This window comes from Aspergillus novofumigatus (assembly GCF_002847465.1).
Source record: "Aspergillus novofumigatus IBT 16806 chromosome Unknown P174scaffold_1, whole genome shotgun sequence".
Lineage (NCBI taxonomy): Eukaryota > Fungi > Ascomycota > Eurotiomycetes > Eurotiales > Aspergillaceae > Aspergillus > Aspergillus novofumigatus.
The window spans coordinates 3,184,685-3,197,446 of NW_020194274.1; the positions used below are offsets into that span (position 1 = coordinate 3,184,685).

At 49.3% G+C, this 12,762-nt stretch overlaps 6 protein-coding genes across 6 annotated transcripts; 4 read left to right on the forward strand and 2 right to left on the reverse strand.

Annotated features, from left to right (window-relative positions):
• Positions 1 to 812: 812 nt before the first annotated feature.
• On the forward strand, positions 813 to 1,508 carry P174DRAFT_35188 (uncharacterized protein). Its single transcript, XM_024821727.1, has one exon. It carries the CDS (start codon positions 994 to 996, stop codon positions 1,363 to 1,365), a length of 372 nt encoding a protein of 123 aa, XP_024687581.1. The 5' UTR covers positions 813 to 993; the 3' UTR covers positions 1,366 to 1,508.
• A 718-nt stretch (positions 1,509 to 2,226) lies between these two features.
• Positions 2,227 to 2,734, reverse strand: P174DRAFT_35196 (uncharacterized protein). Its single transcript, XM_024821730.1, has one exon. It carries the CDS (start codon positions 2,633 to 2,635, stop codon positions 2,348 to 2,350), a length of 288 nt encoding a protein of 95 aa, XP_024687582.1. The 5' UTR covers positions 2,636 to 2,734; the 3' UTR covers positions 2,227 to 2,347.
• On the reverse strand, positions 2,735 to 3,056 carry P174DRAFT_35195 (uncharacterized protein). Its single transcript, XM_024821729.1, has one exon. The coding sequence runs from the start codon at positions 2,996 to 2,998 to the stop codon at positions 2,834 to 2,836; it is 165 nt and encodes a 54-aa protein (XP_024687583.1). The 5' UTR covers positions 2,999 to 3,056; the 3' UTR covers positions 2,735 to 2,833.
• Positions 3,057 to 4,685: 1,629 nt separating this feature from the next.
• Positions 4,686 to 7,767, forward strand: cyc8 (putative transcriptional corepressor Cyc8; the record flags this gene model as incomplete). The annotated part of the gene is made up of 8 exons (XM_024824522.1): positions 4,686 to 4,860; positions 4,951 to 5,154; positions 5,224 to 5,306; positions 5,365 to 5,544; positions 5,601 to 5,693; positions 5,750 to 5,906; positions 5,969 to 6,213; positions 6,289 to 7,767. 8 exons carry the CDS (start codon positions 4,686 to 4,688, stop codon positions 7,765 to 7,767), a joined length of 2,616 nt encoding a protein of 871 aa, XP_024687584.1.
• A 634-nt stretch (positions 7,768 to 8,401) lies between these two features.
• rpL3 (60S ribosomal protein uL3) lies at positions 8,402 to 10,173 on the forward strand (the record flags this gene model as incomplete). Its single annotated transcript, XM_024828674.1, has 7 exons — positions 8,402 to 8,425; positions 8,628 to 8,636; positions 8,710 to 8,885; positions 8,957 to 9,113; positions 9,185 to 9,858; positions 9,919 to 9,979; positions 10,033 to 10,173. The coding sequence occupies 7 exons, from the start codon at positions 8,402 to 8,404 to the stop codon at positions 10,171 to 10,173; spliced, it is 1,242 nt and encodes a 413-aa protein (XP_024687585.1).
• A 253-nt stretch (positions 10,174 to 10,426) lies between these two features.
• P174DRAFT_437436 (uncharacterized protein) lies at positions 10,427 to 11,593 on the forward strand. The gene is made up of 2 exons (XM_024826301.1): positions 10,427 to 11,106; positions 11,181 to 11,593. The coding sequence occupies exons 1-2, from the start codon at positions 10,866 to 10,868 to the stop codon at positions 11,468 to 11,470; spliced, it is 531 nt and encodes a 176-aa protein (XP_024687586.1). The 5' UTR covers positions 10,427 to 10,865; the 3' UTR covers positions 11,471 to 11,593.
• The last annotated feature ends 1,169 nt before the right edge of the window (positions 11,594 to 12,762 follow it).

Consider the following 12,762-nt stretch of genomic DNA (forward strand, 5'->3'; position numbering starts at 1 on the left):
TGACATATGGGGTAAAAAAGACTGCAAATAATGATTAAAAACCCTTAAAGTAAATGCCATTATGCAAAATGTCAGTTGTCTAGACCACCATTTGAAGCCGATGCCGCCACGCAAGGTGGTCCCGCAAGGCTCAAGCAGTGAAAGTACGCCTGGGCCATGCGCTATACTAACCGAGTCCAGGAACCGAATTATTGCTACAAATGAACTACCTATTTACTTCTAGTTAGATCCCTAGACGTATCACCCATGTACTTGTTACTCAGAGTTGATAAGCAAAATAGTGATCGAGGGAATGTCGGTCTAGGTGACTGTAGACTATGGCGCTGTGGCACATTTGATGGCGCTCTCTAGGCCAGATTCCTTCCGCCCATCAGGCTGGCGGCTATCCAATCAACGAACAATATTGTTAGCCTTAGATTTCCTGATTCTGTGATGTCTGCATGTTGGAAAAGTATCATCTGGAAAGTGGGAAAAAGGGAAAAGAGACCTAGCGAGTTAATCTGCACACTGCATCCTGTCGTGTAACCTGTAGGCTGTAGAACTGGACAGGAATCATATTGACAGCTGGATCTGTCTTTGTCCTTTTCCTCCTCTTTCCCCCCCTCCATTGTTGGCTTTGCCTTGATCGGCATTATTCGTTAATTGATTCCTTTCAAACCTTATTATCTTGCTGCTACTTACTCCTTGTGTTAAGGTAACTAGTGGCCAAGGTTTGTTTGTTCAGTAGTTGTTGACAATTCAGTACATAAGGCGATCGACGCAAACGGGCGTCATTATATTGTAGATCTTCCTCATCTGCATTATTGCTCTTTGTTGACTTACATAGGTAAGCCATGGAGGAGCTAGGATAGAACCTTGCCTTCTACAGATTAAAGTAGAATGGAGATGCTTGGACTGTCACTCCAGGGGTATCATAACATAACTATGTGCAAGTATCCACATGCCAGCCTATCTTGCACACATTGTTTATGTTGACGCCTTGATCTGGACGCCATGTTTCAGATCAGACATGTCTTGATCAAGTACTCCGCACCGAAAGGTTATGTAAAAGTAGAGCTAGACCATAGGCATAAAATCCCTGCCCACCATGACCTACTTAGATCCCCCATATCCTCATGGATCCTTTGGCTTTGGAGCGCAGTCTATGGTACTTCTGTGATGACAACTCAAAGTCTGGATCTACCACAATTAAATGTCGTCATGCCAGTCTCAGGGATGAATTATGGAGTTATGGGGAATGGGGGAGTGCCCGCAGTGATCATCGTGGTTGTCCCTCGATCCCTTGCTTGTATTATGGCTATATTGCTTTTGGGTAATTCTCCGCCAGCAAGGGCAGCCGCCCGATTTTGTGCGCAGAATTATTGAAAACAACCTGGAACATTCCGTACTTTGTTCGGGCCAAGGCTGTCTTTCAAATGTCGAAAAGACGGGAGTCTCTATTGGTATATCAAGAATTATTTATCAACTTCAAACTGACTTCAAAAAAGAGAAAGAGCGGTCTACTTGTTGCTCTGCGAGTACTGTATTTTGGTTGTGCGAGAACTGGCACTTTTATCACTATTGACTATATACACCCCTGAGGGGTCAAAAGAGTAAGTGCTTTGGAGAGGGGAGGGCAAAGCCCAAAATGAGTAAATAACGATCGGAGATTGGTGGTCGAGCCAAGTGATGTATCCTGCATCAAGAAACGGAGGCCCTAGGAAGGCTCCAAGAGAAGCCGGCGACTGATCAGAATTTCGGCCGGGAATGGCTCCACAATCTGGAATGTGTGGACGTAAGTGATCTAGGAAAGCACATCTGCGGCAAGTGCATCACTGCATCAGGCATGTGGCTGTGGCCCTGTGGCCCTGTGGGCTGCTTGGTGGCTGGTGCTGACGGTTCTTCCAGGCAAGCGGTTGCTGTGGAGCTGCAGCAAGCTTGGTGACAATGAATGACGGGAGGGGCAAAAGGGGAATGGGGGTTTGGAAAAACACCGTCTTCGGATGGCCTGGAAAGTATAATAATGAACTAATGGGATTGCTTTCCTCGAATAATTTTGGTGAGCTGGAAATACGAAATGGGACACTCGAGCCAAATACTACCCGACTGTACCCCTTTCCCTTCATACCTGCAGCTACCGGTGAAAGTTTGCACGCAGATCAGCTTGACAGATGGCAAAAACTGCACCCTTGTCACCTTATGAGTGCTTCTTGTAGAAAATGAAGAAAGGACGGCCAAACTGGATAATGATTAAGTCTGATTGTTATTGACCTGAAATATGGGCCTGACCAGTGTAGGTTTGTGGGAGACCTAACTCGGGTTGTGAGTTGTGACTCGGCTCAATAGGCTATGGGTAAGGTACTAGCCACTAGGTATGTGAGGATGTGACTGGATCACCAGCCTTGGCTGTTGTAGTACAGAGATCTCTGCAACTTGTCAAATACATAAATGTATTTAGTCCGCATACCAATCCCATAAGATGGGAAGGTTTTTTCTTTCTTTCCTTTTTTTTTTTCCCTCTTCGAATTATTGTTACCGTGATATTTTTTATTGATGGAGGGGGCCGACGGGGCCGGTGCAAGCCTACTCTGCAACATTGTGCAGGTGGACAGGGAGTGGAGTACCTATTACTGCGTACTCCGTAGATACGCCGCATGCCTGACTAGGGCTGCCCGGGAGCTTAGGCTATTGAGCTTATGACCATTCGCCAGTCATTTACGGGGTTCGGGTCCCACCGGCCCCAACCAAAGAGCATGGGCGGCTCCGTAATAATGACGCACTAAGAATTTTTTTTATATTTTTAAATCAATAAGAAAAAAAGAAAAAAGAAAAAAAGTGGCCAAACTCAATTAAATTAGTTACAACAACTAATTTCATGGCACGGGGAAGAGATAGTGGATCCCTCTCCCATGGTCCACCAGGCCCCCGGCGAGTCACAACCGGGGGTTCGTGCTAGACCTTCCACATCACGGCAGTGCGTCGCTGATTCTGGCGCTTGCAGTCGCCAAATCAGTGACATGCCTTCGAGGTCTGACTCTGGGACTCTGTAACACTCCACTGTCTAATAAATATCCACAAATTCATAAATTAATACTTATGATGTGCTCCAAAATTTTTGTTTTCTTACTACAGAGTAGCTTGGCTGTTAAACATGTAATCTTCTACTTGATGATCACACCTTTCACTCTACTCATGCTTTTGCCAGCGCTCAAGACGGTCTAGGTCTTTGAGACTACTCCGTACTCATAACGGATTGCCCTCTCAATCGACTGTTTCAGATTTCAGAATCCCGCTCAGGGTCAGTCACTGTAACTTGCTAAGTTGCTAAGGTACTAGCCTGCTATTTCTTAGTACAGGGATGGTACGGAGTAGCTTACCCTATTATTAGTTGTGTTACTGGCTGAGCCCCGCTTGCCAACCCGGTACTAGCTACTAAGCCTCCTATCTGTCAACTCTGTCTGACGGACAGTCGCACATGCACACAGCAGAAAGGCAGTAGTAGTATTTTGGCCTTTAATCTCCATTCTACAGAGAATGAGAATCATAAGTTCAAGAATAACCGGATTTATTTAGGGAGACCTTTGTGACAAAAACAAAAAGATTCAGCTCCGTTTTGAGTATCCGGACACGGTAGGCTTAATCCTTAATAAAGCTTAAGAGTGGTGACGCCATCAGTCAAGAACTTAAGTTACTCTGAGATATCGCCAGGGACTATAAAAGATATTTATCAGTAACACATATTCCTTCCTAATATTTATCCTATTTTGTCGATTATTGTGTACTGGTAAAAGTAGGGTGGGAAACAGGCACTGGGACGACTGCGCCGTTTTCACCACAATCGTCCCAACTTCCGGCGCACGGAAAATATTAAACTGTAAATACCCGCAGACACGACTCCAGATTGTCTCCACCGGGCTAGGCCTTTCCTGGACGTCAAGCTGCTGTCTTTGGCTTGGCGCCGGACGACCGCCATCTCGCCTTTTCTGCTTTCTTTGCTTCCTAATTTGCTCGAGAGCTACACAACCACTAGCACGGCTTGGCAGAATTTGACCCTCTTACCACCAGCCCCTCGGCCTTTCCCTCTCTCTTCTCTCTCTTCTTCTCTTCTCCCTTCTGCTTATTGCTCCCGCCTCTTGCTTGTTTTTTTGGCCCTTTTTCCTCTGCGCATCATCCCTTTCCCCACTCACTGACTCTTATCCCCTTCTTGTCTACCTCATCCTGTTTGGTTTCGCACTTCAATTCTCCCTTTCTTCTCGTGCTTCTCCGTTTCGCCGTTGCTGTTCTCGCCTCATTGGCGCCGCTCAGCCGCATCTCAACTCTCCTCGTTGCGGCTGGTAGCGCTGTAGTACGGCAGCTCTCTATCATTGGAGTTTCTGCCAAATCTTTTTTTTCTCTTTAAGGAAAGTGACGGGACTTGTTCCTTCAATCGGTCGCATCGTTCAACCGAGAAACTGTCATTCCCTTCATCCGGATTCCTCAAATCGGGGTTCTTCGCACCTGTTGGCGAGATAGTTTTCAAGTCATCTGATAGAGAACACATTTACTTCGCATATCATCGCAATCGCACCGAAATCGCCAACTGTGCAACGTTCCAGTAACACGAACATCGATTGCATCATCGTGTCGCAAGGTTTATGGGATACAAAGTCACAGAAGTGTCTTAGCCTCTTTCTGTTGCGATTTCGAATAGTCTCTTCGCCAGCAGAATGGCTCACACTCAGCCGTCGCCTACTGGGGGCGTAGCTCCTCACCATGGCCATCTTGCAGCCCACCCGCAAGTCAATGGACATATGCCGCTGCAGTCTCAAGGTCAGAAGGGTCCTCCTCTGACTACTGCCCAGAAGATCGCAGCGCTTAATGAACAGGTCTGGCTTCAAATTGGTATGTTACTCGTCATCGTCGCCGTTAGAAGGTGTTCCGCCTCTGTTCCGAACTCTGTTTTGCTGACTTGCCGTCTTTGCGCAATTATAGGTAGTCTTACTGAATTGATGGGCGATCTTGATGGTGCCATGAACGCTTATGAGCAAGCGCTTCGCCACAACCAATGGTCAATCCCTGCTATGAACGCCATATCCTGCATCCTCCGGACCAAGGAACAATTTCCGAAGGCGATCGAGTACCTTCAGAACATCCTCAAATTAGACCCGACGAGTGGAGAAACTTGGGGTAGTTTAGGTAATTAGGAGCCCTCTCAAGATCTTTGTTTGTTTGCTGTCCCATCACGGTGACTGACAGATCTTGCAGGTCATTGCCATCTAATGATGGATAATCTGCAGGAAGCTTATACTTCTTACCAGCAGGCGTTATATCACCTGCGTGACCCCAAGGTTCGAGATTTCTCCTACACTCTTTCGCTTTACAAAGCTAACCGCAGCGTTCCGACAGGAACCCAAACTCTGGTACGGAATTGGTATCTTATATGATCGCTATGGCTCCCTTGACCATGCCGAGGAGGCTTTCTCTCAAGTCATGCGGATGGCTCCCGACTTTGAGAAGGCCAATGAAATCTACTTCAGACTCGGCATCATATACAAACAACAACAAAAGTTCAACCAGAGCTTAGAGGTACGTTCATCGGTCTCTTCTCTATATGTAGCCTCTTTTGCTTACTGCAATTTCAGTGCTTCAAATACATTGTCAGCGACCCCCCTCGTCCTCTTACAGAGGAAGATATCTGGTTCCAGATTGGCCACGTCCATGAACAACAGAAGGACGTAAGTTGTCTCGCATTCTCATTTGGCTGCTCATATATAGGCTGACAACATTACAGTTTGACTCGGCTCAGGCAGCCTATAGGAGGGTCCTAGACCGTGATCCTAACCATGCAAAAGTACTTCAACAACTCGGTTGGCTTTACCATCAGCAAAGCAACAGCTATGCTAGTCAAGAAAAGGCCATTGAATACCTTGAAAAATCTGTTAGCGCAGGTAAGTTGTCAGCTCATGTCCTCGACCCAGGGCAAGCGCTAACAAGCCTTGCCCTTTTTTAGACAACAGCGACGCACAAAGCTGGTACCTTCTTGGTCGTTGCTACATGTCGCAAGCCAAGTATCCCAAGGCGTACGAAGCATATCAACAGGCTGTCTACCGTGATGGACGCAACCCGACTTTCTGGTGTTCGATTGGTGTTTTGTACTATCAGATCAACCAGTATCGCGATGCTTTGGACGCTTACTCTCGTGCAATCCGCCTGAATCCTTACATCTCGGAGGTGTGGTACGACCTGGGAACTCTGGTAAGTCAAGTTGCGGGGAGTTTGATTGGGGAAAAACGCGCGAGAGACCGAAGTCGCTGACTACCGCTCTTGTAGTATGAGTCCTGCAACAACCAGATTGCGGATGCTCTTGACGCTTATGGTCGCGCCGCCGATCTTGATCCTACGAATGTTCACATCAAGGCTCGTTTGCAACTGCTGCAAAGCCAGCTCTCAGGCTCCAACCAGAACAGCGCTCCTGCGCCCGCTCCTCAACCTCAGGACGTTCATCCACAGGCTTACCAGGCTCCTGGTGTGGGCGCTCCTCCAGCTCCACAGTGGGGAGCGCCAGCTCCAACTGGAGGCCCGCCTCCCCAGCCTCCCGCTCCTCCAAGGCAGATCGCCGACTGGAATCGCGGCATCAACGAAGTGCAATCTCAGAATCAGGCGCAGCCCCCGCCAGCCAACGGTTTCGATCACCGTGACCAAGTTCGGGGACCGGTCGCTCTTCAGCAGCCAAGCCCACGACAAGAGCCGGGTAGGGCATTCCCTGATGGTGTCCGTGCTCCAGCAGCTCGTTCTCCAAAGACCACGGTTGGGGGCCCTGGTGCATTTGCACCTGCACACGCATTACCCCAACTGCCCAACCCACCACCGCCGCCACATGATCGAGCTCCCGCCGGTACTACTCCTTTCAGCTCTGCTACTCGCGGAACCTTGCCGCCCGCTCCTACTTCTGCTGCACCCCCCACAGGCCCAAGTGGGCCTAACGGTGCCCCTGCTTCTGCTGGACCTCTGCCACCATACCCTCGCCCATTCACCCCGCCGACAGAGATCCGTCCCATTCGCGAGGAGAGACCATCATCACCCGGTTCTACCTACCCTCATCAGCAGTATCATCATGGCCCGAGCGTGCCAATTCAGGGGGCTAGTAGCACTGGCATCGCAGGTGGTGCCCCTGCTCCAGCCTCTGCGATCACTGCTGCCGAAGCCGCTGCACGAGAACGTGAAGATCGCCCAACCTCGGCAATGAAGCGGGGTCGGGAATGGGAAGGGGAGTCGGGCCCTTCAAAGAAGGTTGCCAATGAGGAAACCCGCGTCCGCTTGGATGATCAGGTTGCTCGCCGCGTAACGCCTCCGAACCGCATGCCGTCGCCTGGCGAGATGCAGCGTCGTGGTTCCTCGGAGGCGCGACGCGAGGACCAGCGCCGCGTGAACGAGAGCTACCACCCATCAGAGGCTGCTCACCATCCTCCAACCCTCCCATCCATCCAGCACATGCCTCAACACGCGACCGGTTCGAGCCTCCCTCCCATGAACGAAGGCCCTGCTCCGGCTTCCAACGGGCCTCAGGCAGGTGCTCCATCAGCCCAGGTGCAGGTGAAGGAAGAACCGGCTCGCAGTGAGCAAGTCCCAGCCCATGAGCCTGCTGCGCGTAAGATGGACGTCGATGAGAACTACGATGATGATGGAGATGACGAGAAGAGAACCAGCACTGCCGCTAAGGGCAGTCCTGCTGCCGGTAGCAGCAGCAGCAACGGGGTGCTGAGCAGTGGCGCCCAGACTTCCCAGTCGAAACAGGAGTCTGCAGCCTAAGCACATGATCCTCTCTCGTCCACGTAGCTCATCTGATGATTGCAAGGTGGCGCTGTACAAGCGACATGTCTCCGAAGAAGTCTATTATGAACATTCTTTCGTACCTTCGTTTACCCTTCAAAGTCCCCCTTTCCTTTCTTCTTTATGGTTCTCCTTTCCGGTGGCATTCACGCTAGCTGTTACTTACGCATTCAAGTCTGTACTCTATGGAAGCCATCGGTGTCGTAGTTACGAGGAACTATTACTTGTTTACGTCCTCTTTTGTACCCGTCTTTTGAGCCCCCCTTTGTCCTGATATCTTCTCTCATCTCCATTACCCTTCAATTTCCCTGTGCATGATTCAGAACTCTTCTTTCAGAAATGACAATATCTTTCTTCAGAACATGAATTTTGTTTCTGGTATTGGGTTGAATGAGTTGACTTGTTGTAGACGCAGCTTTGTATTCTTGAAAGAAGTGGGAAATTCGATATGGTAGGTAGTTGCAAGTAGTTGAATCAAGTAAAATTCGATGCTACGACATTTCTTCTCTCCATAGTACCCTCCTCGGTCATATAACTAAGGAAGTTGGGTAGGCTGTACCATGCTGAGATAAGTGCCATTATATGTCGAGTTTTGCCCATGGGCATAGCAGGTATGGAGTATGCAGAAGAGGACAAGGTCAGGGCAAAATGTGCCTCAGGCAGTAATGTGCGGGTTTGCAGTGCCTTAGTCACCACAGGGTCGCTTATCCGCAAGAGGAAATGTGTCGCCAAGACTTCGCTTAGGTCAGCCCACATTCGTTAACCGTGCAAAATAACGACCTTCGGCAAACTTAGAGATAGACACTCTCACTCACCACTTCGACGACTAACGACAACAGGGTCAAGATGTAAGTTTTGCGCTCGAATACAGATCAATTAAAATGTTAAAGAACAGAATCGCTGATTTTATATTTTTTTCAGGAGTCACCGGAAGTACGAAGCGCCTCGGCACGGTTCGTCAACCTCGTTTTCCTCCTTCGATTGCCTCGAAATTTCTGCGCTCTGTGTGTGTGCGATATACTGACCAACGTCCTCACAGGCTCTCTTGCCTTCCTGCCGCGCAAGCGCGCTGCTAGACACCGTGGAAAGGTCAAGAGGTTAGTTTAGCCGCTATAATTTTCAATCTCGAGATCAAAAAAAAAAAGACAGTATGCTGAGTGTGCGACAGCTTCCCCAAGGATGACCCCAAGAAGCCCGTCCACCTGACGGCCTCCATGGGTTACAAGGCCGGTATGACCACCGTCGTCCGTGACCTTGACAGACCCGGTGCCAAGATGCACAAGAAGGAGATTGTTGAGGCTGTTACCATCATCGAGACTCCTCCTGTATGTCCATTGACCCAAGGATTTGGTTGGTTACGAAACTGGGCGGTCACTTACACTTTATTTCTCTATAGCTTGTTGCTGTCGGTGTTGTCGGTTACATCGAGACTCCCCGTGGTCTCCGCTCGCTCACCACTGTCTGGGCTGAGCACCTGAGCGATGAGGTCAAGCGCCGCTTCTACAAGAACTGGTACAAGAGCAAGAAGAAGGCCTTCACCAAGTACGCCAAGAAGCACGCTGAGGAGAGCGGTGCCTCCATCACCCGTGAGCTTGAGCGCATCAAGAAGTACTGCACTGTCGTCCGTGTCCTCGCCCACACCCAGGTCCGCAAGACCCCTCTCAAGCAGAAGAAGGCCCACTTGATGGAGATCCAGGTCAACGGTGGCTCCGTTGCCGACAAGGTTGACTTCGCCCGCAACCTGTTCGAGAAGCCCATTGAGATCGACAGCATCTTCGAGAAGGATGAGATGATCGATGTCATTGCCGTCACCAAGGGTCACGGTTTCCAGGGTGTCACCAGCCGTTGGGGCACCAAGAAGCTTCCCCGTAAGACTCACAAGGGTCTGCGTAAGGTTGCTTGTATCGGTGCTTGGCATCCTAGCCACGTCCAGTGGACTGTTGCCCGTGCCGGTCAGATGGGTTACCACCACCGTACCTCTTGCAACCACAAGGTCTTCCGCATTGGCAAGGGCTCTGACGAGGGTAACGCCTCGACCGAGTTCGATATCTCCAAGAAGCAGATTACTCCGTAAGTACCAAGTCAACTGGATTGCTCGATTGAACAATATCGCTGATGAAATAACTTTAGCATGGGTGGTTTCGTCCGCTATGGTGAGGTCAAGAACGACTATGTCATGGTCAAGGGCTCCGTTCCTGGTGTCAAGAAGCGTGTTATGACTCTGCGCAAGACCCTGTACCCCAGACCAGCCGGAGAGCCACCGAGAAGGTCGAGCTCAAGTGGATCGATACCTCCTCCAAGTTCGGCCACGGTGCTTTCCAGACTCCCGAGGAGAAGCGTGCATTCATGGGTACCCTCAAGAAGGACCTTGTTACTTCTGCTTAAGGTGTTTATGTCGGTTTGGTGTAGTGCAGCTTCTTACTTTTTTCAATAAAAAAGCGAACAATACCTTCAAAGCCTACGCCTTCCGCTGGATGATCAGTGATGCCTGTTTCCAAGTCCTCATGTAGCTTAAGGTAATATGATGATGTTCCAAAGAAAGTGGTCTCCACAAGGCAATCAAGTAGTGTACACTCCCAAATTACTGTATATATAAAGTGTTGTGACCCAAGTGCTTGAGGGTAAAAGTTTGCGCCTCCCGAAATCTCTCCTGGAATTTTTAGCCCTCTCCTAGGTCTCATTTTCTGCAGACAACACTTCGTCCGTCCCTGCCATGTGATATTTTATTGTCTTACTTGTATTTCTTTGTTTAGTTGTCAATACTAAAGAGGCACTGGTCGTTTGTCGAAGCATCCATGCGTCGGTGGCAGCTGGGCCGCAGGGTCTATTGCGTCATTAATCGCAACCTGGTTTGGGCTTCAACTTCAACTGCATCACCAAATCGGGCTGCCCTCTCTCCCCAGTCTCTAATCTTAAAGTCTCGAGGTTTTTTCATTACCTCTCACCGTCGCTCATATTCCCACTTGCGTATCCGAACTTCTCCGCAGAATCAGACACTTCTAGCTTCGTCCCACCAAACCACCCACTACACCATCCCATCACCGAACCCTCGCCGCAGTCCCATCATCTCTCGAGCCATGTCTTCAGACGACGCTTACGTATCCTTCCTGGACAAGGCAAACGCAGACCTCAATAACGCCCGAGCAGCACAAACCCAGCAGTCGTCCGGCGTGCGCACGGAGACCGTTGACGTTGGCGCTCAGATCCCCGCTCCACTCAGATCAGTGGATGCATACTACATCTCCGAGACCGACGAGCCCTTTGAGCCCGTAACATTGAGATGGGAGGGCGCGAATAAGGGAACTTGGCCCGGTCCTGGTTCGTATATCTCGACGGAGAGTCGTACTGCCTGAAAAGACAAAGCATTTGCTAACGATGCCTTATCCGCACAGCCGAATTCTCGAGACTCATCTCGCCTGACGCTGATCTCTCCTCGGTCATTGAGACATTGACGCCTTCGACCTTTGATCCTAAGAACCAGTACTCGGCTGCGCTGCGCGCGGTGCGGGCCGCGGTCGCGCAGACTTTTGGAGGTGGTGAGCCTGGCATCGATGAATCGGATGTAGAGGTTAAGGTGTACCGGGTGGAAGTTGGCAAATCGCGCGTCGAGTATTATATTTTGGGACTAGACGCTGAGGGAGGGACTATTGTGGGATTGAGGGCTAAGGCCATCGAGTCTTAGCTTGCATTTCCCCCTCTGGTCTGTGTGTTCGATCAGCTGTCATTTTGTAATTGATATAGCCAGATGACGATTAACGTGATATATGTCTACGATAGCTTGAACTTTATTCGAGTGATTACGAAATTTGTGGTACAAAGTCGACGCAAGATATATTCTTCTTGCATACTACGAAATCAGTAGCCATAAGTATCGATACGTGATTGTAGGAATCGACCATGTTCTGCATGCGAGCTCTTGATCTGCAGAACATAATGATTATTATGCGGAATCGTATGTATATATGTCATTCCAAGGCCAGTGTGCTTCTGTATGCCTCATGTATGACATAACTTTCGGCTAATAGTTCTCGGAGAATGATGGCCTTCATCCAAGTTGTTAATTGCTAGCGTCCCCATTGATGACCTGATATACAGAGAAAGAGCTAGAATACATAGAGCTAAGCATCGGCAATTCAAAGTAGAGTAAGGTGGCAAAATCTATATGCTGCAGTCTAAGTATGTATCTAACACCAACTTGGCCGATGAGCAGCATAATCACGATTGACAACCTCGTGAGTGCCAGCCTGCCAGGACAACACGTCTAGGACACTACTAGCTTTTGACTGGTTGGGATGGCGGAATATGGGTATGTATATGTCTTGTTGGAGGAATGAGGACAAAATATGATAACGGACTGTCTACGCAAAAACACCACTAAAGCGCATCGGTGGATTTCTTTGGCCTTCTCTGCCCAGTACTGACGGTATGACAGTTGACACATTATGACTGAGCCCATCAATGGAAACATTAGTGCATATCATTACCTTGCAGGCCAAGGTTCACAATTGTAGAAAAGGACGCGTGTTCTGGAATGGCCCTGTTTTAGGCTGTCATGTGTGGCATTACATGTCTGATTGAGACATTTGGAGTCCATCGGCTGGAACTGATCTCAGCATCTGGATTCAAGAAACCGGCAAGTAGATAGACCTTGACTGCCATTGACTTACTTGAGCCATATTGTCCTTGGCTCCATTGTTGTTGTTGTCGTTGCTGTACTGGAGGTATGTAGAGGAAGACTTGTATCCCGCAGCTGCAGGGTCCTAACTTAATTTAGGGAAGCCATTAACGGGAAAGTGTCCCAGCAGAGAATGAACTGGGTTGACTCGAGATAGAATCTCGACACATATTAACGCGCTTGACTCTTGATGGTTATATGTAATGATTTTGCTTGTCCTTGATGCAAGAACTGCGGCCAAAACGATCAATGCACTAGCCCCAAACGGCTTAGCTGCTGTGTGCCTGATTCATGAATGA